The sequence below is a fragment of the Mastomys coucha genome, unplaced genomic scaffold (genome assembly GCF_008632895.1).
Source record: "Mastomys coucha isolate ucsf_1 unplaced genomic scaffold, UCSF_Mcou_1 pScaffold22, whole genome shotgun sequence".
NCBI classification, from domain to species: domain Eukaryota; kingdom Metazoa; phylum Chordata; class Mammalia; order Rodentia; family Muridae; genus Mastomys; species Mastomys coucha.
The window spans coordinates 209134777-209159932 of record NW_022196905.1 but is presented as its reverse complement, the minus strand read 5'-3'; the positions used below and the strand labels follow the sequence as shown (position 1 = coordinate 209159932).

Genomic DNA, 25156 nt, shown 5'->3' with positions numbered 1-25156 from the left:
CTGCGCAGTGGCTCTCCGTGACGTCACATTCATCCGCCAATGTGTTCGTAACGTCACATCCACGCGCCGGAAGTATTCATTTCTAGGTTCTCTGCGCTGGTCTCGAGCATGGCGGGGTTCGCTGAGCTTGGGCTGTCGTCGTGGCTGGTAGAGCAGTGTCGACAACTGGGGTTGAAGCAGCCCACGCCGGTGCAGCTTGGATGCATCCCGGCCATTCTGGAAGGTGAGTCCTCGCCTTTCTTTTAATGCCTTTCTTTGTCCCCTCTTCCTTAGCCCCACTTGGGTCCCACGAATCAGGGCAGCATTGGGTGTTTCGGGGACCCTGACCCGCCGCATTGGCATTTAGGCTGCAACTGACTCTTGTGCATTGGCACCTCTTAAATTTTCGTAGTACCCGAGCATAGGGAGATATCGGTGAATGACTAAAACGTGGCACTAGGGAAAAAAAAAAGGTAGATCTGGCTTTGACGTAGCAAACAGAAACAGAAGCCGTCAAACTCCAGATAAAAATCCAGGCTCGTGTCTGTGTCGGTACTCTTCGGCCCAATTCACTTTTACCATTAAAGAGGCATCCTTGGAACCAGACGTGGTGACTCTCTGTCATCTCAATACTGAGCAGGTGGAAGCAGGAGGATCAGGAGTTCAAGGTAACCCTCAGCTATGTAGCAAGTTGTAGACCAGACTGGGCTACTTGAAAATTTGTTTCAAACAAGCAATCATAATACTTGTTGAAAATTAGATAATAACATGTTCCAGGAACTAGTGAAAATGAAACAATTTTTAATATTCCGTTCTGCAGAAAGGGGTGCCAGCATAGAGAAAAGGCAAAAATAACTGGTGTGGTGATTTCGAGCAAGTTTGTTTGTTTGGTTGGGTTTTTTTTTGGTTTGGGGGTTTTGTTCTGTTTGTTTGTTTTGTTTTTTGTTTTTTTTTTGTTTTGTTTTGAGACAGTCTTTCTCTGTGTAGCCCTGGCTGCACTGGAACTCACTCTGTAGACCAGACTGGCCTCGAACTCAGAAATCCTCCTGCCTTTACCTCTCAAGTGCTGGGACTAAAGGCGTGCGCCACCACTGCCCAGCTTCAAGCAAGTTTTTGAAGCCTTTCCCCAAATCTGGGAAATCCCTGACCTTTTTCTTCCATAGACCTGCAGGGCTTGTTCCCTTCCCAAGTTCCCCATCCCATTGGTCCATTGGGGCCCCAAGTCTTATCTAATGAATAGGTTGGGCCTTGAAGCTGACCCCCTTTTCTAATCATGGGCTCAGTCACATAGCAGACCACCTGTAACTCTCCAAGTCCTAGAATTCTAAGACATGTGGGTGCCAGCCACCAACCAGGGGAGAGCAGGACCCAGTGCCTCCTACTCACCCGTAACTCTAATGAACTGTAAGCGCACCTTATACTAAAAGTAGACCATACCCATCTATTTCTTACACTAATGAGTGAATGCCCAGAATACCAATCTGCATGGCCCTTGCTCTCTATTGATGCTGCTTTGCCATCTGCCCAGGTCGGGACTGCTTGGGCTGTGCGAAAACAGGAAGTGGCAAGACAGCAGCCTTTGTACTTCCCATCTTGCAGAAGCTGTCTGAGGACCCTTATGGAATTTTCTGCTTGGCTCTGACACCTACCAGGTGAGCCTCCAGTACACCACCCACATGTGCTTTCTTGAACCAAGTGCCCTGATCTTTCCAAGCTGCATTTTCCTCTTGTGTGAAATGGGATAAGAATCACTCTTCTCTTGTAGGGATGCAGAATCAATCAGGACTAATGGTGTGTGTGTGAAATGTTCCTAGGACTCAGGAGGGAGCTAACGGCTAGGGAAACAAAATGATATTCTTGGGCCAGTAAGATTGCTTAAGCAGGCAGAGGTGTTTGCCTACAAGCCTGATGACCTAAGTTCAGTCCCCGGGGACTCACCCTCAGGATGGAAGGAAAGAAGTGACTTCCACAGATTGACGACCTCTGACCTCCACCGGAGCACCACATAAATAAGGAAATGTAATAAATGTGTTTAAAAGATATTGTAGGTGTATAGGTTCCGTTGTGCATAAGGAGAGGCCAGGGGACAGGAAGGATGCTGTCAGAGCACCTTGAATATGGGTCTCACATATCACTCAGAAGGGGAGATTGTGATAGTGTTTACATGTGGGCCGGGGGTTAACATCGGGCATCCTCCGTTTCTCCCCAACATATTTTATTTAAAGGTATATTTATGTCTATAACATATATCTCTAAATACATGAGGACTTCTGCAGAGCAGTGACTTTCTCTGAACCATTGGCTTTTTTTTAAAACTCCTTTCCCCCACTACTCACCCCCTAGGGGACTCACTGTATAGCCTGTCTGTCCTGGAGCCCCCTCTGTAGACCAGGCTGGCACTGACTCACAGAGATCCTCCTGCCTCAACCTCCTGAGTGTTGGGATTAAAGATGGGTGCCACCACACCCTGCCAAAGGTTTGATTATTTATATGCCACAGAGAGAAGAGGGCATTGAGTCCTGTTAGAGACAGTTGTGAGCCGCCATGCGAGTGCTGGGAATTAAATTCAGGACCTCTGGAAGAGGTCTCAACTGCTGAGCTGTCTCTCCACCCCCATCTTATATTTATTTATTTCCTTTTGGATTTTCTTTTTTGTTGTTGTTTATTTGTTTTGAGACAGGGTTTCTCTGTGGAACTCAGGAGACCAGGCTGGCTCCGAACTCAGAAATCCGTCTGCCTCTGCCTCCCAAGTGCTGGGATTAAAGGCGTGCGCCACTACTGCCCGGCTTCCTTTTGGATTTTCTAGACAGGGTTTCTATGTGTAGCTATGGCTCTCCTGGAACTCACTCTGTGGACCAAGCTGGCCTCAAATTCACAAGATCTGTCTGCTGTTGCAGGATATTTGATCACACTGTGAACCCTAAGATTGTGTTATTTACTTATCTCCTTGTGGTGTGGCTCAGCCTTAGCACATATCTTTAATCCCACTGTCTAGAATACAGACACACCCTTAGTACATACCTTAATCCCAAAAAATGAAGGTAAAGTTAGATTGTAGAAGGAAGTACCCATGTTTGAAAGTGATATCTAATTGAGTGGCAGACAAAGTGATGAACCAGAGAAAGATTTGACAGAATAGCACATGCCCAACTCTCAAGAGAAGAGGGAAGGGAAGCTACATGAGGGCAGGTGCAGAGAAAAGGAGGAGGCAGTTTTCTTGGGACAGTTGTACAGAGGTGGGTTGCAGAGAGAACAACTAGACACAGGTGAAGACACAGCGAGCCAAAGAATCAGAAGGAGCCAGAAGATTAGAACAGATTGTCAGAATTAGTATGAGGCCAAGCAGGACAATTCAGGAGAAGCAGAGAGATAAAAGCCAGTTTGAATCAGTCAGTATGGAGAGGAGTTAGAGCCGATCAGCTGAGTTGAATCAGCCAAAGGTTAGGGAGAACTAGGAAGGGTGAGCTTACTCAGCAGTGAGCCTCAGAGGCTGAAAACGCTCTAGGTCTAGGTAAGATTGTACAGAGGCTAGAAGCTTCCAGGACTAGGCCTAGGTCAGCAGACAGGTAGTAGGCCTTGGAGACGACAATTACAGCAGAGAATAAACTCTTAGAGCCTGCCTCCTGAGTGCTGGGACTAAAGGTATGCACCACCAACACCCAGCCACCTCCATCTTATTTTTTGAGACATGATCTCTCTCTGCCTCATTAATTGTAGGATGCTTGCAATCCTTCTGCCTCAGTGCCTTTCCTCACCCCCACTGAGGTTAGAGCTATGGCTGCTGAGCACCGAGCTTTTTACAGAGATGCTGAGCACTGAACTCAGGTCCTCACACCTCAGCCTCTAACAGTCTGTCCTTAGATGCTTGTTTGCTGTATGTATTCATATACATATACTGTGCTCACATGGAGGTCAGAGGACCAGCCGAAGGAGTTAGGGCTTTCCTTCCACTGTGTGGATGCTGGGGGTGGAACCAAATGTGAGCTTGTATTTTGCCTGCTAAGACACATTGCCAGTCTCCCTAGAATTGATTTTGAGGAGGCCATCAACATTAGGCAAGTGGAGGCCAGGAGGAGCCTGGAGGAAGGAGAGGGGATGAGAAGTAGGCACAAGCACCCACTGATCTGACTGGCTTGTGTCACCCACAGAGAGCTGGCCTACCAGATTGCTGAGCAGTTCCGGGTGCTGGGGAAGCCTCTGGGGCTGAAGGACTGTATCATCGTTGGCGGCATGGGTATGGGGGCTGAGAGGCTGGGGTGGACCTTGGGGTTCCTGCTCATCCCCCCACTCAGTCTCCCCTCTCCCTCCACTTCAGACATGGTGGCGCAAGCGCTGGAGCTCTCTCGGAAGCCACACGTGGTGATTGCCACCCCTGGGCGCCTGGCTGACCACCTGCGCAGTTCCAACACTTTCAACATGAAGAAAATCCAGTTCCTGGTGAGCCAGCTGTGCTCCTGAGGCTAGAGACTGGGCTGGGCACCTTGTATCAGTTTTCTCTGCTCTCCTCTGCTGTTCTGTGTGACACAAAACAGGGGTCTCTCTGTGTAGCTCTAGCTGTCCTGGAGATGTGTGTGCATGTGCACGACTATGCTCAGCTGGCATCCGTTCCTGACATTGGCTTCCCAGATGATTGAGCAAAGGACTAGATAGAAATAGAGACAATGGCCAGCTGGGTGTGCTCACCTTCCATCCCAGCACTTGGGAATACAGAGGCAGAAGGATCTCTATGAGTTCGAAGCCAGCCTAGTCAACACAGTTCCAGGACAGTCAATACTATACAGCAAGACCCCATGCCATACAGAACAAAAAGCCCAGTAGAGACAAGGCATGTAGGTGTGCTGTCCTAGAGGACCTGCTGGAGTCTTGCATAGTAGGTGACCTGGACCTCAGGCTGAGGACAGTGTCTGAAAGGCAGGTGGGCTGTGCTGGGGGCTTTTATTGAGCATGTGCAGCTCCCAGGTTGAAGATCTTGCAGTTGTCCAGCCTCCTCTCCTGCTGCAGGTGATGGATGAGGCCGACCGGCTGCTGGAGCAAGGTTGCACGGATTTCACCACAGACCTGGAGACCATTCTGGCAGCCCTGCCAGCACGCAGGCAAACCCTGCTGTTCAGCGCCACACTGACTGACACACTCAGGGAGCTACAGAGCCTGGCCACCAACGAGCCCTTCTTTTGGGAGGCACAGGCCACGTGAGTTCTGTAGCTGTGGGTGAGGGTTACCCAAGAGTTGAAGCAGAAGAAACTGAGGGTAGGGTCCTCTCCCCTTCCGCCTCCAGGGTTCGCACAGTGGAGCAGCTTGACCAGCGCTACCTGTTGGTGCCGGAGAAGGTGAAGGATGCCTACCTGGTTCACCTGGTCCAGACCTTCCAGGACCAGCTGGAGGACTGCTCCATCATCATCTTCACCAATACCTGCAAGTGAGTGACAGGCTCTGGCTGTCCCCTGTGCTGGAGGCTCTGGTGCACCTTCCCTTGTGTAAGGTGAAACTGGTCTAGGCCTAGGGGTACTGCTGTGTGATTGCAGTACCCAAGCATGCAGAGCTCTTCCAGGCCAGCCAGGGCTACAAAGTGAGACCCTGACTCAGACAAAACAAAAATAAGAGCTCTTGGCTGTTTTACCTTGAGTCAGTGTAGAAGGCAGATGAGAGGGCCTCTGTCCACCCATAGGAGAGGGAATGTTGGCCTAGAGCAGCCATCAGCCACAGCAGGAATCAGGTAGTGTAGAAGACAGATGAGAGGGCCTCTGACCACCCATACGAGAGGGAATGTTGGCCTAGAGCAGCTATCAGCCACAGCAGGAATCAGCAACCGGATAGCTCTATTTTGGAAGTTAGAGTACCGTGATCATGGCTGCTTCTTGTTGGTTCTGGCTTTGAGAGGCTCATAGGCAGCAGACTGAGCATCCCTCCCTACAACTCCTTGGCCACTCGGGTGATGTCTTGATGTGCTGGGCGCTCACACCCACCCGCTTCTTCACCAGGACCTGCCAGATCCTTTGTATGATGCTTCGAAAGTTCAACTTCCCCACAGTGGCACTGCACTCCATGATGAAGCAGGTGATGGGCCATGGCCACAGCCTCTCTGTGATCTCAAATATCACAATTCAGAGACTGAGAATGTGGCTCAGTCCTAGAGTGCTGTGTTGTTCAGTTTTAGAGGGTTGTGGTTTGGTTGAGAGAATGCTTGCCTAGCATGTATGAGACCCTGGGCTCCATCCCTAACCCTATTAACTGGGCATAGTGGTCCGAATACTGCACTCAGGAGGTGAGGAGGTTCAAGGCCAGCCTTGTCCAGTTTAGGCTAATGGAGACCTTATCTTTAGTTTTGGTGGGATTGTTTTGTTTTGTTTTGTTTTTTGTTGTTTTGGGGAGTTTATTGTTTTGATTTTTTGTTTTGTTTGGTTTTGCTTTGTTTTATCTTTGGTACTTCAAGACAGGGTCTCTCTATGTAGCCTTGTTTGTCTTGGAGCTTTCTATGTAGACCAGGCTGTCCTCAAGTGCTGGGATTAAAGGTGTGTGTTAGCACATCCAACACAGTACCCCCCCCCCCCAAAGAAAAAAACCCACAAAAGAAGACATTTCCCTCCCCTTTCCCACTCCATCTTATTGTTCCCTTTGGCTTTGGGACCACCTTCCTCCCTGGTCTGGTCTCTGCCCTGCTCCCAGGCATGCTCCATCTGCTCATAAACCTTTCTTCGCATATGGCACAGAAAGAGCGCTTTGCGGCCCTGGCCAAATTCAAGTCCAGCATCTATCGGATTCTTATTGCCACTGATGTGGCCTCGAGGTGAGTCAGCCCACTGCAGGGCCATTTCTTCCTATGGCCCAAGTGGTGAGACCAGGAAGCTGGGCATGGGGAAGCTGAGTTTAAAGCCTTGGTTTCCCTACATGGACTCCAGCTGAGTGCTCTACTGTACCTCCAGGGGCCTGGACATTCCCACTGTGCAAGTGGTCATCAACCACAACACCCCTGGGCTCCCCAAGATCTACATCCATCGGGTTGGTCGCACAGCCCGCGCAGGTGAGCAGAGCCAAGTACGGGAAGTTTCAGGTGCAGTGACAGACACCGGAGAATTGGGTCTGTCATCCAGAAGGCAAGACTCAGTGGGATTACCTTGCCAGTGCCCTGGTTTATGTCCCCAGCCTGATGCCTCACTGGGATACTAACCCAGGGACCAGGGAGGCATCTGCTTTAATATTCCCTCATGCCTACAACCAGGAAAGACAGGATTGCTGGAGCCAGACTGACCTGCCATCCTGCCCCTGTGGGTTTGGGGAATTCTGACCCTGCCTTAACAAATAATAAGCAGTGAGAATCTGGCTGCGGTGGGTCATAGCACCATCAGCGGACGGTCTGCTTCAGCATGGTCACCACTGAAGAAAGGGCAGTAGAGTAGGAAAGGGGAACGCAGCTTGCTGCCAGCCAGCCCTCATAAAGGCCAGCTTAGCAGACCTGCTCCCCATTGACTTCTGTCTCTGAGGAGGTTCCTGGAGCTGTCCAGCTGGGACAAGCCTTTTGATGGGTCCCAGGTTCTATAACAGATGTGTCCATCCCCACAGGGAGGCAGGGACAGGCCATCACACTGGTGACGCAGTATGACATCCACCTGTTGCATGCCATTGAGGACCAGATCAGTAAGTGGGTAGGGTCCAGGGTGGATTCTGTCCAAGTCTGGGAGATAAATTCCCTTCCCTAGCTACCCTGGGATCTCTATTCCGGTCCTCACCCTGAAAATGCATCCTGCACACAGGACACTAACCCTGAAGGTCCATGTGTGGTTTGGAGGTTGACAAGGACGTGAGCTCTCAGGCATGCCCTATAGCTTACCTTAAACAGCCACCAAGACAGGCCTCTTGAAGTTTAACCCACAGTGGCCTGGAAGACTGGGCTCACAGGCACCCAGATCTCACTTCATTTACTTTGTTCATTCATTTATTCATTCATTAATTTGAGACAGGTTCTTGCCTGGAACTCAGCTGGAATGAGTGATCCCCCTGCTTCTACCTCCCAGTGCTGTGATGACAAGCATGTGCTGCCAAGCTTGGCAGCATTTTGCTTATTTTGGTTGGATCCAGACATCCAGGGATAGGGGTGAGGAGGGCCAGTTGCGCTCCCAGTCCAACGCAGCATTCGCTGTCCCTGCAGAGCAGCAGCTGGCGGAGCTGGCAGTAGAGGAGGCCGAGGTCCTGCAAATCCTCACACAGGTCAACGTGGTCCGAAGGGAGTGCGAAATTGTGAGTGTGGCCAGCCTGTCAGGTAGGGCAAGACTCCCTGCCCTGGGCCTGACCTGACCTGTTCCCCTCCTTACCCCTAGAAACTGGAGGCTTCGCATTTTGATGAAAAGAAAGAGATCAACAAGCGGAAACAGATGATCCTGGAGGGGAAGGTAGATGCTAGTGTGGGGAGGGATGGGTGTGCAGGGGCAGGCATGAGAGTGTGGCCAGTAAGGGTGGGTGGGACCTGGGGACGGACGGGTGGGGGCGGGGGAGCCGGTCCCTGGGAAGCTGCCCAGTTACAATCTCAGCTCCCTTCCGCAGGACCCCGACCTAGAGGCCAAACGCAAAGCTGAGCTGGCCAAGATCAAGCAACAGAACCGGCGCTTCAAGGAGAAAGTGGGGCAGACGCTTCGACGGCAGAAAGCGGGGAGCACTGGCCGACAATCACGTCCTCCCAGACCTCGGCCCCAAGAGCCAGCCGAGGCTGAGGCTCAGGAGTGAGCTGTAAACCTGCTGCAGGTGGCCCCTGACTTGAGTAAATACTCTTTGAACCTCTCAGTCCAGCTTGAGAATGGGACAGGATGAGTACGGAGCCTTCAGGCCTCAGGACCCCAAAGCCTCTGTTACTCCATGGGATGACTAGTGCAGCCGTCCCTCACAGTGTCCGTGGGGCACAGGGCAGCAGCAGCCAGGGACAGCAGGTGCCAGCAACGCCACACGTAGAAATGTATCCTGGGCAGAAACACCGCCCAAGAATTCTAGAAAACTCTACATAGTGCAAAGCTTAGAGACAGCTGGGGTCCCCTGGTACCCGCCAGGGCGCCTTGAGGCCACAGACCCTCCAGGGCAGACTAAGGTGCTGCCTCTGCTAGGCGTGCCAGGCCCTCGCGCAGCTCACTGAGCTCAAACAGCCGCACATCCAGCAGCTGCGCAGCCCGGCCCACCTCTGCCCGTGCGCGCTCCCGTTCGGCCCTCGCCTCCTCCAGGTTGCACTCCATTGCCCGCAGCTGCTGCTCCAGCTCTGCATTCCGAGTCTCCAGGTCCTACAGGGAGAGGAAGGGGCTAGGGTTGAAGCTCTGGTTGCCAGTCCTGTCTGATGTGGTCCATGACTCTCGGGGTTGATAAAGTGCCATGAAAGTGTGAAGTACTGAGTTTGAAACTCGATAGCTACTTAAAAAGCATGGCTGGTTGCGGTGGTGGCTCATGCCTTTAATCCCAGCAATTGGGAGACAGTGGCAGGCAGATTTCTGAGTTCAAGGCCAGCCTGGTCTACAGAGTGAGTTCCAGGATAGCCAAGGCTACACAGAGAAACCCTGTCTTGAAAAAACCAAAAAAAAAAAAAAAAAAAAAAAAAAAAAAAAGCATGGCTGGCAAGCATTTGTAATCCCACTGCCAGGGAAACAGGCAGGATTCCTGAAGCATACTGGCCAACTTAAGTGTCCCCAGGCTAGGAAGAGACCCTGTTTCTAAAATCAAGATGGACTGTAGAGGTGGGTCAGTGGTTAATAGTATGAACTTCTCCAGAAGTCCCGAATTCACTTTAAAGCATCCACAAGGCAACTCAAACATGGAGCTCCAGCTCCAGGCCCAGCCCCGCTGGACCCTGAGGGAGCAGCACTGGTGTGTGATGCTGCACACGTAACTAAATCTTAAAACTAGGTGCACCAGATGTCTCACAGGCCTTTAACCCCAGCTGAGGCAAGAGGATCTCTGGAGTCCCAGGTCAGCTGCTGCTAGAGAATGAAAACAAAAGCCCTAAGATGAAGTTTTAGTCCCCAGTAGCCACATGGTAAGAGGAGGGTCTGCATCCAGACGGCATGCTCTCAAGCCAAGAGCTTTTAATAAAGTGGGCAGTGGAACTAAAGAGATGGTGGCCTGAGGGGCCCGAAGTTCAGTTATCTCTTAACCACACACAGTCTGAGGCCCCAGGCACTGCTAGCAGCTGTACCTTCAAGGATGGGAGAGCAGGTCCCCACTGCTCACTGACCCAGCACCCAGCCATTCTGAGCTCAGTAAGATAGTCTCAATGGGTGGGGCCGGAAGAAACTGAGGAAGACAGCACCTCCAGCTCTGACCTCCATACATACATGCATCCACATGGGATGTGTGTATACACATACACTCCACACAAAAACCCATGATGGATGTTACCTGGGTGACATACAAATGCATAGAACAGCCTTCCTGTAGGTTCTCTCCCTGAGAATATAGCACTGTGCCCAGGAGGGCCACCGATCCTGAGGGCTTGGGCCTTTGCACAATCTGCTCCCACCCTGGAGGACAATAGGGTCATCTCCCCAGGGGGATTCCTGGAGATGCTCCAGGTACTCTTGGCTGAGGTCTCTGGAAGTTTCCCTGGGACCTTAGACTGCTCAGATGTGGGAAGACTAGGTATGAGGTTGCTTAGCTACTTTAAGTAGACAGCCCTATCCCACTCACAGGCACATGGGACCTGTTCTACCCCAGGGGCCACTCTTACAGCTGAGGTCCTGCAGCCAACCTGAACTTGCTGCTGTGTCTCCTCCCGCTCGGCGGTGTCGGGAGCCTCTCGTGGGCCAGTGCTCTGGTTCTTCAAAGTCTGGATCTCCTAGAGAAGAAGGTGTCCCAGGTGTGCTCAGAGGCCCTGGGTTCTCCGGGAGAGTAAGGAGGATCCCTGAGCTTGCCCCTGGCTCACCTGGTCCTTGGTCTGCACCCGAGCCTCCAGCTGCTCCACCGACTGGCTGGTTGCTTCTTTCTCTCCTGCCCGGACGGGCTCTGCAGCCACCTGGGCCTCCAGCTCTGCCACCTGCACACATGCAGCTCAGTGGTCCTACCACCCTCTGGGACATTCAAGTCATTTTACAGCAAGAAATGGGACCTCAGTCGGGCGGTGGTGGCACACGCCTTTAATCCCAGCGAGTCCAGCCTGGTTTATAGAGTGAGTTCCTGGACAGCCAGGGCTATACAGAGAAACCCTGTCTCGAAAAACCAAAAGTAAAAAGAAAAAAAAAAAGAAAGAAATGGGACCTCTGGGGACTGTTGAGTAGAAGGGATGTGGGGGTGCAGGGGTCCTCACCCGCTGCCGCAAGTGTTCAGCCTCTGCGCGCTGGACCTCTAGCTGCTGCCTCCACTGAGTGGCGGCCGCGTTGGCCTCTCGAAGGGCCCCTGCCAGCCTCTGGTTGCTGTCCTGAAGCGCGAAGAACTCGGTCTCCCACTGGACCTCCCCTACAGAGCTGCAGGGAAGACACTTAGCTGGGGGTGTGCACGGTCAGGATAGGCCCTGACCATGGTGGAGGGCATCCTGGACTAAGAACGGGGCCAAGGCAACACTAAGCCAGAGAGTGGGACCATGAACCACATGTGGAGTTGTGGTTCATGAGAGGCTGAGACAGGAGGATTCCCTTAGGAACGATGTCAGCCTAAGCTATATATAATGAGTTCTGGGCTACCTCCGAAAGCCTATTCCTGCCCTCTAGATTGCCATGAGAGCCACAGATTGGGGCGAGGGTGGGTGGTCAGAGCCACGGTCAAGGAGATGATGCAAACGATGAGGAAAGTGCAGCTTCCTTTTCCAAACGAGGCGGGAACCTCCTGTTTCCTCTCCCAGGCCTTCAGTGCAGATTCCTACACCCCCAACCCCACCCAGCTGCAGTGGTCTAGCCCCCCATGGGTCTCACCTTGTTGACCACACCCATCCCGCTGACCACGCCCCTTAATTCCCAACCCCAGAAACACCATCCTAATGGTCTGTCCTGGGGATGCCCTGCTCTAGCACACCCCTGGTGCCAGCTACACCCCTTTAGTGACATTCAAGACCCCGACACTAGAAACACCATACCTCGCCATCCCAAAGTTCAGTCTGGACACAAGACACCCCGTAGGCCCCCGCCAGGTCCAGCCTGGCTTCAAGCAGGCTCCGCCAACTACACCCCTCACCCTTCTGACAGCATCTTCTTCAACCGCTCCCGCTCTGTGGGGCCAGGGGCGTCTGCGCTCTGGCTGCGGAACAGCTTTTCCTCTCCTGGACCATTGGTGCTGACCAAGGGGCTCGGAGGAACCTGTGCATGGGAGCCAGAACTGGGTCACGTGAGCATTTGCTTCAGTCAAGGTCACGGTAGGAAGTTAAGGTTGGTTGAAGTGAGGACTGAAGTCAATGGGATATCGAGGTCAGGGCGTCTGAACTGGCTGACCCATGATGACCATCGTGTCTCTTCCCTCACCCTCCATAGCTCCCCAGAGCCTCTGGATAGGGGATCCTGTCCCCCACCTGCCTGGGTCTTTACTAACCCCTCAGGGCCAAATCGGAACAACCTATAGAAACAGAGATCTGAACACTTGGAATTGCTCTCCCCCAGGTAAAACTGAGGCATGGGCCAGCGGAAGGGCTAGGTAAAGGAGTTGGTCACCAAGCCTGATGCCCTGCTGAAAGAAGAGAACTGACCCCCACAGTTGTCCTCAGAGCTCCACATGTGCACTCAGGCATGTGTACATGTGTGTGCACACATGCATAAATGTAGTAAGGCCACCAGCCACCCTTGGACACTAGCACAAGGCATGGCCCCTGATATCAGAAGCATATATGCCTGCCTCAGGGGTGTGGTACTCATGGGGCGCTGTAGACATGGGGTGCAGGAACACCTACCTGATGAGAGGCAAGGGCCAGGGCAGTACTAGTAAATTCTCCACCATCTTGAGATTTCTCTCGAGCCAGCCTGGCAGCTTCTTTCACCTCCTGAAACTTCTCAGCAAACTAGGGGTGAGGCAGGGGGATAGTCAGAACCACGTCTCCCATCACACTCCCAGCCTGAACCTGCCGTCACCCTGGGGCCTTTGGGGAAGGTCAGCCCTGTGAGCATCCCAGGTGTCAGGATGACACATGGAGGGGGTTTGGCGAATTACAGAGGTGACGTCAAAAAGTTCTGAGCCACACGGAAAGAGACTCTCTGTTCTGTCGGGCTGAGTGGCCAGCCTGAGGCTAGTTGCCCAGCTGTCCTTCACACCTGCCAGCCAGTATGTCATAACACAGGGAAAGACATCCACAGCCGGGACAGCCCAGGTCTCCTGGCATTCCTACTTCTAAAATTGTCAGCTGACAGCTAATGCTGGTTCTGCGGTTATGATAATACATCTTTTCACTTTAACGTAATTTTTGTTTACTATAGGGACCGTGTGAGGACTGGAGCCACGCTCTACAGTTAGGAGAGCAGATTTGCTGTTGTAGAGGAGCCACATTGGGTCACACACCACCTCAGGCAACTAAAGCACAACTGCCTGTGATTTCAGCCCCAGGGGTCCAATGACCCCTGCTGGCCTCTGCGGTGCATCTGCACATACATACACACAGGCATGACATATATACACATAAAAAAATTTTTTTTAAAGTAAATTTAAAAAAATAAAGCCAGATATCAGTGGTGCACACCTTTAATCCCAGCAGTCAGGAGGCAGAGGCAGGAGGATCTCTGACTTTGATGACAGCATGGTCTATACAGTAAATTCCAGGACAGCCAGAGCTACACAGTGAAACCTGGCTCAAAAACAAAACAAAACAAAACAAAACAAAAAAACAAAAACAAAAACAAAAACCAAAAAAAACAAAAGAAACAAAAACCTAGGAGGCTAGTGAGCTGGTTCCATAAGCTCGCTACGAGCCTGAGGATGTACATTTGGTCCTTGGAACTGACTCCCACAGCATACAGGCACTCACACAGGTACAGCCCAGAAATAAGAAATCAATAGAATAAAAACTTTTAAAAGAAAACTTGTTTTTAAATTTATTTTTATTACTGTTAAGTGTGTGTGTGTGTGTGTGTGTGTGTGTGTGTGTGTGTGTGTACATATGTATAAAAGTGCCAGAGGCATCAAATTCCCCTCCATGGAGTTATAGAAGGTAGTGAGCTACCATGTAGGTGCTGGAAATCGAACTCCATTGTCAACAAGAGCAGCACATGCTCTTAACTACTGAGCCATTTCCCACCCTCACAGTTTCTAAGCTACACCCTGGGGTGCACTGCTGCCATCTAAGCCCTGAGGCACAGACAGGCAGATTAGGAATTCAAGGTTAGCCTCAGCTATGATGTGAGTCTGAGACCAACCTTGTCTACACAGCAAGTTCTAGACCAGCCATGACTACATAGTGAGACCCCACTATTCACAAAAATGAAAAATAGAAGAAGAAAATAGTTTTTTAAAACCTTTTATTTTACATGTATCAAGTGTTTTTCCTGCATGTACATCTGGGCACCACATTCATCCCTGGAAGCCAGAGGTGTCAAATCTGGAACAAGTTACAGATGGCTGTGCGTCACCATGTGGGCATGGGGAATTGAACCTGGGTCCTCCGCAAGAGCAGCCAGTGCTCTAAATCACAGAGCCAGCTCTCCAGCCCAGAAAGAATTACTTTTTAACCAGGCAAAGGCCAATTCTAGCCACTAGGAAGTCTGAGGTAGGATTGCTTGAGGCCAGAGAGACCTTAAATAAACAACTAAGCCAGGGGTGGTGGCATACACCTGTGAGCCAGCATTCTAGTGGCAGAAGGACTTCGGAGAGTGATGACGGGGAGGCTCTGACTAAAACTTAAAAAACAAAGGCAGGCAGGTGTGGTGGCAGAGACCTTCAATCCCAGCATTTAGGAGACAGACAGGTATATCTCTCAGTTCAAAGCCATCCTGGTCTACAAAGCAAGTTTCAGGACAGCCAGAGAAACACAGGAAAAACCTGTCAGGAAACACTCCCCCCCTAAAATAAAATAAAATAAAATAAAATAAAATAAAATAAAGGTAATAGGGAGCTGGAGAGATGGCTGAGTGGTTAGGAGCGCTGGCTGCTCTTGCAGAGGACGGAGGGTCTGTTCCTAGCACCCCCACTGCAGCATTCAACTGCCTGTAATTCCAGCTCCAGGGGATCTGGCGCCCCCTACTGGCCTCCAGAGGCCATGCATATGCAAGTACACGTCAGACATACGGAAGCAAAAGATTTATATACGTAAAATAAAAAAAAAAAAAAAAATCAAAAGCTGGCCATGGTGGTACACAATCTTAGTTCCAGCACTCAGGAGGCAGAAGCAGGTGGATAACTGAGTTCAAGGCCATCATGGTCTACAGAGTGAATTCCAGGACACGAAAAGCTACATAGAGAAACCCTCTCTTGAAAAACAAAACTGGGAGCCGGGCGGTGGTGGTGCACGCCTTTAATCCCAGCACTTGGGAGGCAGAGGCAGGTGGATTTCTGAGTTCGAGGCCAGCCTGGCCTACAGAGTGAGTTCCAGGACAGCCAGGGCTATTACAGGGAAACCCTGTCTCGAAAAAAACCAAAAAAAGAAAAAAGAAAAAGAAAAAGAAAAACAAAACTGGGGCTGGAGAGATGGCTCAGCAGTTAAGAGCACTGACTGATCTTCCAAAGGCCCTGAGTTCAAATCCCAGCAACCACATGATGGCTCACAACCATGTGTAATGGGATCTGATGCCCTCTTCTGGTGTGTCTGAAGACAGCTACAGTGTACTTACATATAATAAATAAATAAATCTTTAAAAATATAGTAATTTTTTTTATTAAAAAAATTTTAGGAAACAAATTTGAGGAGCTATTGAGATGTCTCAGCAGCTAAGGATGCTTCTAAAAGATGTGAGTTCAGTTCGCAGCACCTATGTCAGGTGCCTTAACAATGGCCTGTATCCTCTGCCCCAGGAGATCTAATGGCACCTTCTGACCTCTGTAGGCACCAGCACACACACGGCCTATGCACATACAAACTCACACAAATCTCTCTGAAGCAGACAATGGACTCATTGCTAAGTGGTGATGTCAGAAGCTGGAGAGAGGTGCTGCTTCGGGGCAGGGGATGTGCCTAGCCAGTCCAGGCTTCCATTCAATGCTGCTAAGAGGCATGAGGGGTGTGCAGAGTTGGAACAAGGTGGCAAATGGCACCACCCAGGGCACTCAAGAAGTCCTACCCCATGTCAGCCCACCCTGAGGAACAACAGATGCCACTCACTGCCCATGTCCCTGCCCACCTGGGTCAACTGCTGTTCAGAGGCAAAGCCTAGGCCGTAAACAGTGTTGGCTCGACTGTCTGCCCACTGCCCGAACTTCTGAGAGGTTTTGGTGAAGGTCATGTTGGGAGTGACTGTGCTGTTGATGATGGCCTAGGGGTGGGGGAAGCAAGATTCCAGGTCAGAAGACGTGATAATGAGCACCATGAGCAACCAGCCTGACAGACTGCTGGAGAAGGGGCATTCAAGTTGAAGGCCAACCGTGGGCTACAAGCTGGAGTTAAAAATTAAAAACCAAGTCTAGGAATCTGTCTTAGTAGTTGATCCCTACCTAGGATCCTCCAGTGAGGAGCTATCGGAAGGCTTACGGGTGGAGGCCCAGCCTAGAATACCCCAGTCAAGGGCAGCAGTAGAATTCTTGGCCCTCTTGGAGATCCACCACTGAATTACTTCTGGAAGATGTTAGGTCTTGGAAAGGATCGCTGATTCCCAAGTCACCCAGCCTGGCTGGTGGCTGCACACCTGCCCCCACGCCCTCCATGCCCCCGCTCAGACCTTGGCACCCCCGATGCTGATGATCCGGTACACCCCACACCCCTGCTCAGACCTTGGCACCCCCGATGCTGATGATCTGGTACACCCCACACCCCTGCTCAGACCTTGGCACCCCCAATGCTGATGATCCGGTACACCCCACACCCCTGCTCAGACCTTGGCACCCCCGATGCTGATAATCCGGTACACATTCCTGGTTGCATCATAGAAATAGGACACGGTAAGTGCGTGCTTGCCGGCGGGGATCCAGTTCCGCTTTGTAGTGGGGTCTATCTGGAACACGTGCGCCCGGGTGCTGAAGATTGGCTGTTCCCTGCAGCAGGGACAGAAGCTCTGCAGGAGTCTGATGGCACCCAGGGGCAAGGCCAGACCAGAGTGGGTGGGCGCTCACCTGGCTGTGGACATTGGTCAGGCTGGGCTGGATGGCCTCTAAGGGGCACCCAGAAGGGTGACAGGAGTCACTTGTTTGTCCCCTAGGGAAAGAAGGTTGTGAGTAAAGCTCCAGGGATACTCAGGCCAAGTGGATCCTCCAGGTGACTTCCCAAAACCAGCAAGGCAGACAAGGAGCAGCACTGGGCAGTGAGCAGCTGCTGGTCAGACAAGCTACTTACTCAGTCCCAGCCCAGCCTGGCCTTGAAGTCACTTTGCAGCCAACAGTGACCTTGAACTCCCAATCCTCTGGCCTCTACCTCCCAAATGCTGTCACGGCAGCTTGTGCTATCATTCCAGGTTCATGGGGTGCTGAGGACAGAGCTCAGAGCAAACTGCACACCACACAAGCTCTCTACCACCTGAGCTGTAGGCACAGCCAAAAAGGCCCTGCTTTTGGGAGAAGCCCCCACAACTGGACTGAGTGATCTCTAGGTCTCTAGTGTCACTAGAGAGGCGATACAATGCCACCAAACCGCCAGGGTAGAAGATGGCTTGGAGAACAGCCTGGTTGCTGGCATGAAGTATTATACTCACTGTCCAGGTTACCAGCCACTGGGCAAGTATCCCCCCACAGGAACTGGGCATGAGGTCAGGATCAACTGAGTGAGACATCTTATTCACCACCACCCCCATCCAACAGTCCCCCTCTCCTCTCAGAGGGTCTTGCATCAAAATGTGGGACAAAGCTGGATCCATGGTGAGGCCCTGTGATCCTATCTATCTGTTTGTCTATCTATCTATCTGTTTGTCTATCTATCTATCTGTTTGTCTGTCTGTCTATCTATCTATCTATCTATCTATCTATCTATCTATCTATCTATCTATCTATCTATCAGGAAGCCAAGGGAGTTGGATCATGCATTCCAGGAGTTCAAGGCCACTCTGGTCATCATGGCCATACCCCAACTCAGAGAGTAAAAGTGGAGTGCTTCCAGGGACCTAACAGGGAAATCAACTCCTCTCTGCTCCCAGAAAAGGACCACTTAGGGCCTAGAGAGATGGCTCACTGGTTAAGAGTACTGACTGCTCTTCCAGAGATCCTGAGTTCAATTCCCAGCAACCACATGGTGGCTCACAACGGTCTGTAATGAGATCTGATGCCCTCTTCTGATGAGTCTGAAGACAGCTACAGTCTCATACTCATATACATAAATAACTCTTAAGGAAAGAAAGAAAGAAAGACAGACAGACAGACAGACAGACAGACCACTTAGCCCAAATAACTCAGAGTCGGACTCTCCAGGGAGCCTATTTAAAAGAAAAAAACTGAAAAGCCTGGTATGGTGGCACCAGCACTGGGGAGGATGAGGTAAGACGAATGGTGAGCCTTTGAAGCCAACATGGGCTACAGAGTGGGACCATATCTCAACACACACGCGCGCGCACACACACACACACACACACACACACACACACACACACACACACACCACTGTACACACCATGTGAACAGAGAATAGGACTGGGAGAAGGGGGCTTCCCAGCCTCCTGTGAATGCTTGTACCCATCATTCTCCTACGCCCCCAAAACTGCACCTAAGGGGATTGGAGAAGGAGGGTCCTGCGGGTTGGGGAGGTCAAAGCCCGGGATCTGGCTGTCTTGGGAAGCTGCTGTCGCTGTCACGGGGTCCGAAACCGGAGTCCCCATGAGGAGGGGGCCGGGGGGGTGTCGAGTCAGAGACACTATTGGGACCGGCGGAGATTGGGGGAAAAAGGGTCCCTGAACCCAGGCCCTTCCGGTCGGACCACTCCTGCCTGGACTTGCCACGATCGGGAAAAGTTACTCACTGAGTAGTCACGCGCCTCGGAGCAGCGGCGCGGGGTGGAGAATCGCGATCGCGTGCGGCGGGGACCCTGCCAGGAGCCAGGAGCCCCGCGCTGGATTCCCACTTGACACCAGTTCCCACTCCCTCCAGGGCAGCTCGGGAGGCCAACTACGGGAGCCGCTGACCAGCAACTTTCTAAGCGGCGGAGCCTCGCGATGCGGCGTCCCCAACACCCGGACCTGGGCTGGGGAGCACGGTGAAGCCGCGCCCGCGCTCCGGACCCCCAGCCAACACCAGAGCTCGCACCCTAGCCCGCACCCCAGGACCCCAACCCCTCAGCTTGCACCCCGCAGCACCCGGGCCCCGCCTCATAGTCCGCAACTTTGGAAACCGTCAGTGTTTCCTGCGCCCCCTCGCTCCCTGATCGTGCCTCGGAAGCTAGGGTCCCCCCTGCCTGGCTCACCCCGCGTCGTCGTCGCTGCTGCCTCCGGCCCGCGCCCTCCGCGAGCCCCGCGCCACCCGCGCCTTTGTCTGCGCCGCCTCCGGTCCCATCGCGGCCAGTCCCCGCGCCGCCCCGCCTCTGCCCAGCGCCCCCTGCTGGCCAGCTACCGAGGGCGGGGAGGAGGGAGGGGACCCCGAGAGGCAAGAAGGGGAGGGCGGACTTGGAGGGGGGAGTTGGGCGGGGTGAAAGGGCAGAGGAAGGGGAGGGCGCCAGGAGGTCAAGAGGAGGAACTCCTGAAGGGGGGGACCCAGTGGGAGGCAACAGAAGGAAGCGGGGAGGGCGGGGCTTTTGAAGGAGGGGGAGGGGCCCATGAAGTCAGGGGCTGGTCCCAGAGGGATTAGGGACAGGGGCCTAGGATCAGGCAGAGTACTGGACAGAGGGGAGGGACCCAGGAGAGCAGCAGGGGAAAGGCAGAAGGTGGCTGGGGACAAGGGCGGCAGGGTGGAGAGAGGGGTGGAGGAGGCGGGGCAAAGGAGGGTCTGTCCGGATCTGCCTTGGGGCAGACCACTGGGCTGATGGGCAGAAGGTTGAGACGACAAAAGTGTGGGTGGTGGGTGGGTGGTAGCGGGCCAGGAGCAGACATCCTGGAGTATGATCCAGTGACCCAGCGGTAGGCAGAAACACGGGAAATGGCTGAACAACGACCCTTCGCTCAGGGTGGCCCTGAGCCTTCAGGTGGCTTCTTCGAAAAGAAAAAGTTCCTGGGCCCACAGCAACTGAAGCATGAAGACAGCCTGAGCCCAGCTCCCCAAAGGAGAGTGGGGGTGGGACAGCAAATCAGTGGGTAACGCCCTCGCCAAGCATCGGTGCCTTGGGCTCCATCCAGGCACCCACCTAGTGGCATTCACCTTTAATCCCCACGTGGAAGGAACAGGCAGGCAAATAAATCTCTGTGAATTCTAGGCTGAACTGGTCTATATAGTGAGTTCTGAGCCATCCACGGCCACATAGCGAGGCCCTGACTTTCAAAAATAAATTCTGGGAGTAACTAGGTTATTGTTACAGGGTCTCGGGATCCAAGTGTCCTCTTAGTGTAGTCTTCCCATGGAACGGGCAAACTCCCTCCAGCTCTGTAGATTAAGTCCTGCCTCCGTCTACAGCAGCCCGCCAAGCATCCCTCGGGGGATCACCTATCTGCCAGTGGGTCTCCAGATCGTGGCAAATTCCTTACTGCCCTTTTCTAGAAACTTCTGCAAGGGTTTCCATGTCCTGGGGACAAATGGCCGGCTCCGAATCTGAGTCTGTGGTTCTTAGCTTTGCATTTCTTTTTTTTTTTTTTTTTGGAGGGGGGGGGTTCAAGAGCTTTGCATTTCTTATGTCAGACATTTTTTTTCCACTTCTCCAGCCCTCTGGTGTCTGCTGGGATCCAAACAGGTGGGTAACTTTCAGTGGAGATATTCTCTGGCCAGGAGGTGATTTTCTCTCCCTCACCCTCCCAGGAATGCCCTCCTCTCCAAGAATGTGTGTCCTTCCTTGGTCCTGGCCTCTGACAAACCAAACTAGGAATTCCCAGGCTCCTGGCCTTCTGCCCATAGATGCTCTGATAAATTTATCATATGTGGATATATTTCCACTCATTTCTGAGACACAGGCAGGTAGGGGCTCCTGAACGACCAGCCTCCTTGATATTTATTCGCAGCTGGGGAAAACAAGGTCCTCCTCCCCTACTGCTCTTAAGGCATATGCACAGAGAAACTATCTGGCTTCACTCTCAGGCCTGCAGCCACAGAACATGTGAACACTGGGAACAAAGAAAATACCGTCTGCTGTCTTCCGACTGACTTTCTCCTTATTAGCAACATTTTTTTTTTTTTTTTTAAGTATCTGAGCTCAGGGCAGCAGGCTGGAAGCCGGTCCTGGTCTGTCAAGCTCTGAGCTGGCTGCAGAGCAAAGACATGTGGTTATTGGGCAGTGGGGGTGGGGGTGGCTAAGGGCCTAGGCAAGCTTTGTGCTATGTGTGGGCACAAGAAAGGATATGAGAGCTGAAAGTTCTCCTGAAACAAGGCTCGCAGGTGCCCATCTTCCCAGGACCTGGGAGGTGGAGATTGTGGAATGAAGAGTTCAGGGTCATCCTCAGCTACAAAGTGAGGTCAGGGCCAGCCTGGGATACATGGGATACTACATCAAATACAAACAGCAGAACTGGGCACTCAGGAGGTAAAGGCAGGTGGATCTCTGTTGGTTTCAAGGCCAGCCTGGTCTACATAGCAAGTTCCGGGCCTGAAAAGAGATTCTGTCTCAAAAGCAAAACAAACAAAAGACAAACAGGAGTTGCTCGCCGGAACCTGGCATTGGCCTCTCTCTCAGCTAGGGCTAGAACAGGGCTAGCCTGGAGCAAGCCAAGGATGGGTTTGACTTCCTCTATGTCAGGTTTTTCTTTCACCTGGACAATGGACTGAGGCAAGGCAAGGGGCTGGAGGACCCAGGCAGCACCCACAGCCTATCTGTCCCAAGTGACAGGTAAGTGGCTGCAAGGACTTCCTCCTGGACCCCAGTGACTGTCTTCCAAGGATCTCAGGTGTCCCTACTTGACTAGTGTGGCTCCTGACCCTGATAGCTGAGGAACAATGGAGGAATGCGCCTCCTGTCCACAGGAGGAACCAAGCAGGAGCCAGAACAGCTCCCTGAGCATCGAAGAGGCTGGATGTGAGCAATGGCTTCTAGTCAGGCTCTCTCTCCACGGGAGCAGAGCACAACTGTCTCTTTCTGGGGTTTAGTCAGTCTCCCCACGAGCTCCCATCTAGCCTTTAGCCCAGGCCTCGGTGACTAATGTGTTGCTTGGACACTGTTCCGTCTTATGAAGCTTTGTCTCAGCACCCACAGCAAACCAACCTGGCACAAACCTCTTTCCAGAAAACAGGTCTCCTAACACTGGACTAACTCTGTAGACCAGGCTAGCCTCAGACTCACAGATATCCTACTGCCTCTGCCTCCCAAGTGCTGGAATAAAGGTATGCGCCACCCCTGCCTGGCCACAACTAAAATTTTGAAATAAAAATAATTTCTTGCCGGGCGGTGGTGGCGCATGCCTTTAATCCCAGCACTTGGAAGGCAGAGGCAGTAGGATATCTGTGAGTCTGAGGCTAGCCTGGTCTACAGAGTGAGTTCCAGTACAGTTAGAAGAGCTACATAGTAAGATCCTGTCTCAAAATGTAATTAATTTAATTTTAAAATGGGTGAAAAGTGGTGTGAACCTCACAAGCTTTCCCCTCTCTGGTCTGAAAAGCCAGATTTCAGACCCTTTCCTCCTTGAAAACTCCTATTCATATCTCAGAAGCCTACTTCCAACACCCTCATTTCCAAGGAGTTCTTTCTGTTCTTTCTCCTCTGTGTCAAGCCTGACCCCAGTCTGTGTGTGCTCCGATCGCATTGGGCAGGCCCGTGGCGGCTGTGGAGAGGTGGAGTGTGTTAGTGATTTCGCAAACTTGGGGCTTCTCTCCCAGTTTTGTGTCTGGTTCAGTGAAAGGATGCAGGAAGCTGGGGAGCCCAGCCCACTCACACAGGAAGGAGCCAGAGGGAGCACCGGAGCAAGGAGAGGTGGTACTGGACCGAATTTATCTTCCCACAGATCTAATTATCCTCATTTACCACGTGTGCTGATTGCCTCCTGAGAGCCAGGTGGCCGGTGGGGCCGGCCCATTTTCAGGAGTAGGTCGCAGGATTATTTTTGGCTAATACGTCCTTGTAGGCTCCAACATCCACGCCTGTGAAGGGCAGAAAGTGGGCCGGAGGAATGGCAGCCACACTGGGAGGGACTCTGGGAGGGAAGCAGGAATGGGAGGAGGGGGCCCAAGGGTCTTTGGCACCCAGGCAGGGGAACCTCAGAGGTTGAGGGGCAGCCAGCTTCACTGAGCAGCAGACCGGAAAGAGTTTCTAACGTAGCTTTGCTCACACTCCTCATCCTAGCACTCAGGAGGTTGAGGCAAGGGCATTGCTGTGAGCTCAGGGCCATCCTGAGCTACATAGAGAGACCTTGCCACTAAACAAACAAACAAACAAATAAATAATAACCAAACTCAAACCATGGCACTGCCTTGCAGGGTGCTTTGGAAAGAGGAGAGTGTCAGTCAGCTGGGCCTGGATTCGAATCCTGACTCCCAGGTGGCTATCTGCATGACTACCCATGATTCCTAAAATTGTCACTTTATTGAGAGATGGAAAGGAGCAGAGGATACTGCATGTACAAAGTTCCCGAGGTAGGGATGGCTTGGTTTTCCTGGAAGAACAATGTGGAAGTTGAGATGGCCAGAGGCGAATAAGCCAGAGAACTACGAGGTGGGGGTGAACCCCGATGAAAAGTTGCAGGAGCTGAGCAGGGCCTTGCGGGTCCACGGAGAGGTGTGTGGGTTTGTTTTGAGGGTGCTGGGGAGCCATGGGAGTCTTTGGAACCAGAGATGGAGGGGGACACACAACCAGATGTACAAGCAAGGCAGGGTTTCAACTCTGCATGCAGAGAATGCAGACCTGGGCAGACCCTGCCTTTCTCAGAAGCCTCAGTTTCCCCATTCTTGGCAGAGTCTCCCAGATAGACAGAGGCTGCACCTGCTGGAAGTCCGTGCTGCTGGCCTTGCCTGGGCTCTCGCCTGCCCCCCACCTCCCACGAGCCTTCTGCGGAGCAGCTGTGGGAACAGCGAGTGGGGAAAGAGGTTTGGAGGGGCTCCGGGAGCCGCGTTCCCGCTGCGTGACAGCCCACGCGGGGCCTCTGGGCGCCGAATGTTTCCCCGGCAGCCTGGTGACTCAGCCTGACAGCCTCCTGCCAGTCTGCAGAGGGACAGAGGGAGGCCAGCCCCAGCTCCTACTGCCTCCAAGCAGGGCTGGTGACCCGCAGCCTGCAGGAGTTTCCCCAGACCAGCCCCCTCCAAGGAGACCCCGGTTCCAGTACTCAGGCTCCAGACCTAACTAAGACTTCCCGGGGCCTCAGAGAAGTGACCAAACTATTAGCCCCTGGTTCAAGCAAGACAAGGAGACCCCCTAAGCCCCGCCTCCCACGAAGTGTCCTCGCCCCCCATCCTCCCAGCCCCTTCCATGACCTCTCCTGGTCTTTGTTGTTGTGGTTTGTTTTTTGCTGTTTGCCTTTTAAAAAAATTTTAAAATATTTAATTTGAGGGTGAGGTGTGCACTGCTGACATGCTGCGCCGCGTAGGGTCTGTGGAGGGCAGAGAACAGCAGGCGGGCCGGAGTCCATCTGTCCTTCCACCACGCAGGCTCAGACACTCAGACTCGGATTGTCAAGCTCCAGGCAAGCTCCTTTACTTACTGGATACCTGTGCGCCCATGGTTAGCGTTTGTGGAGCAGCCTCAGTCTGCCTGGGACTCATGGTACTCCTGTCTCCTCTTCCAAAGTGTTGGGATGACGGTTATGCCCCCAGGCATGGCTGAAGTTGGTTACAAAGGCCAAGGAAGGAAAAGGAGAAGGAAAAGGGAGATGAGGGAAAGGAAGAAGGAAGGTGGCGAGGAACGGGTATGTGGCTGTGCACGGGTGTGTGTGTGTGTTTGTGTGTGTGTCTGTCTGTGCTTTGTGTGTGTCTGTGTGTGTGTATCTGTCTGTGCTTTGTGTGTGTCTGTGCTTTGTGTGTGTCTGTGTGTGTGTCTGTCTGTGCTGTGTGTGTCTGTGTTTTGTGTGTGTCTCTGTGTGTGTGTGCCTGTGTCTGTGCTGTGTGTGTGTCTGTGTGTGTGTGTGCCTGTGTGCTGTGTGTGTGTGTCTGTCTGTGCTTTGTGTGTGTCTGTGTGTGTGTCTGT

General features: G+C 52.5%; 2 protein-coding genes across 2 annotated transcripts; one reads left to right on the top strand and one right to left on the bottom strand.

The window, feature by feature from the left end:
* The first annotated feature begins 67 nt into the window (after nt 1–67).
* On the top strand, nt 68–8751 carry Ddx49 (DEAD-box helicase 49). The gene is made up of 13 exons (XM_031340099.1): nt 68–223; nt 1508–1631; nt 4128–4213; nt 4295–4416; nt 4981–5168; nt 5255–5395; nt 5958–6033; nt 6687–6763; nt 6900–6997; nt 7537–7611; nt 8123–8211; nt 8292–8363; nt 8515–8751. The coding sequence occupies exons 1-13, from the start codon at nt 109–111 to the stop codon at nt 8692–8694; spliced, it is 1443 nt and encodes a 480-aa protein (XP_031195959.1). The 5' UTR covers nt 68–108; the 3' UTR covers nt 8695–8751.
* Homer3 (homer scaffold protein 3) lies at nt 7892–19559 on the bottom strand. Its single transcript, XM_031340100.1, has 10 exons — nt 19379–19559; nt 17110–17191; nt 16875–17031; nt 16185–16316; nt 12815–12922; nt 12109–12230; nt 11249–11405; nt 10868–10978; nt 10694–10780; nt 7892–9236 (listed from the first exon to the last, which is right to left on the bottom strand). Exons 2-10 carry the CDS (start codon nt 17121–17123, stop codon nt 9045–9047), a joined length of 1080 nt encoding a protein of 359 aa, XP_031195960.1. The 5' UTR covers nt 17124–17191; nt 19379–19559; the 3' UTR covers nt 7892–9044.
* Between the last annotated feature and the right edge of the window lie 5597 nt (nt 19560–25156).

Bases quoted from the DNA above. Each gene is read 5' to 3' on its own strand.
- Ddx49 (XM_031340099.1), top strand. From the start codon at position 109: ATGGCGGGGTTCGCTGAGCTTGGGCTGTCGTCGTGGCTGGTAGAGCAG. The intron at 6,034-6,686 runs GTGATGGGCCAT...CATATGGCACAG, and splicing joins TGCACTCCATGATGAAGCAG to AAAGAGCGCTTTGCGGCCCT. The intron at 8,212-8,291 runs GTGAGTGTGGCC...CCTTACCCCTAG, and splicing joins TCCGAAGGGAGTGCGAAATT to AAACTGGAGGCTTCGCATTT.
- Homer3 (XM_031340100.1), bottom strand. The intron at 16,317-16,874 runs GTCTGAGCAGGG...CCCCACCCCTAG, and splicing joins TCAGCATCGGGGGTGCCAAG to GCCATCATCAACAGCACAGT. The intron at 12,923-16,184 runs GTGGGCAGGGAC...CCTCACCCCTAG, and splicing joins CTGAACAGCAGTTGACCCAG to TTTGCTGAGAAGTTTCAGGA.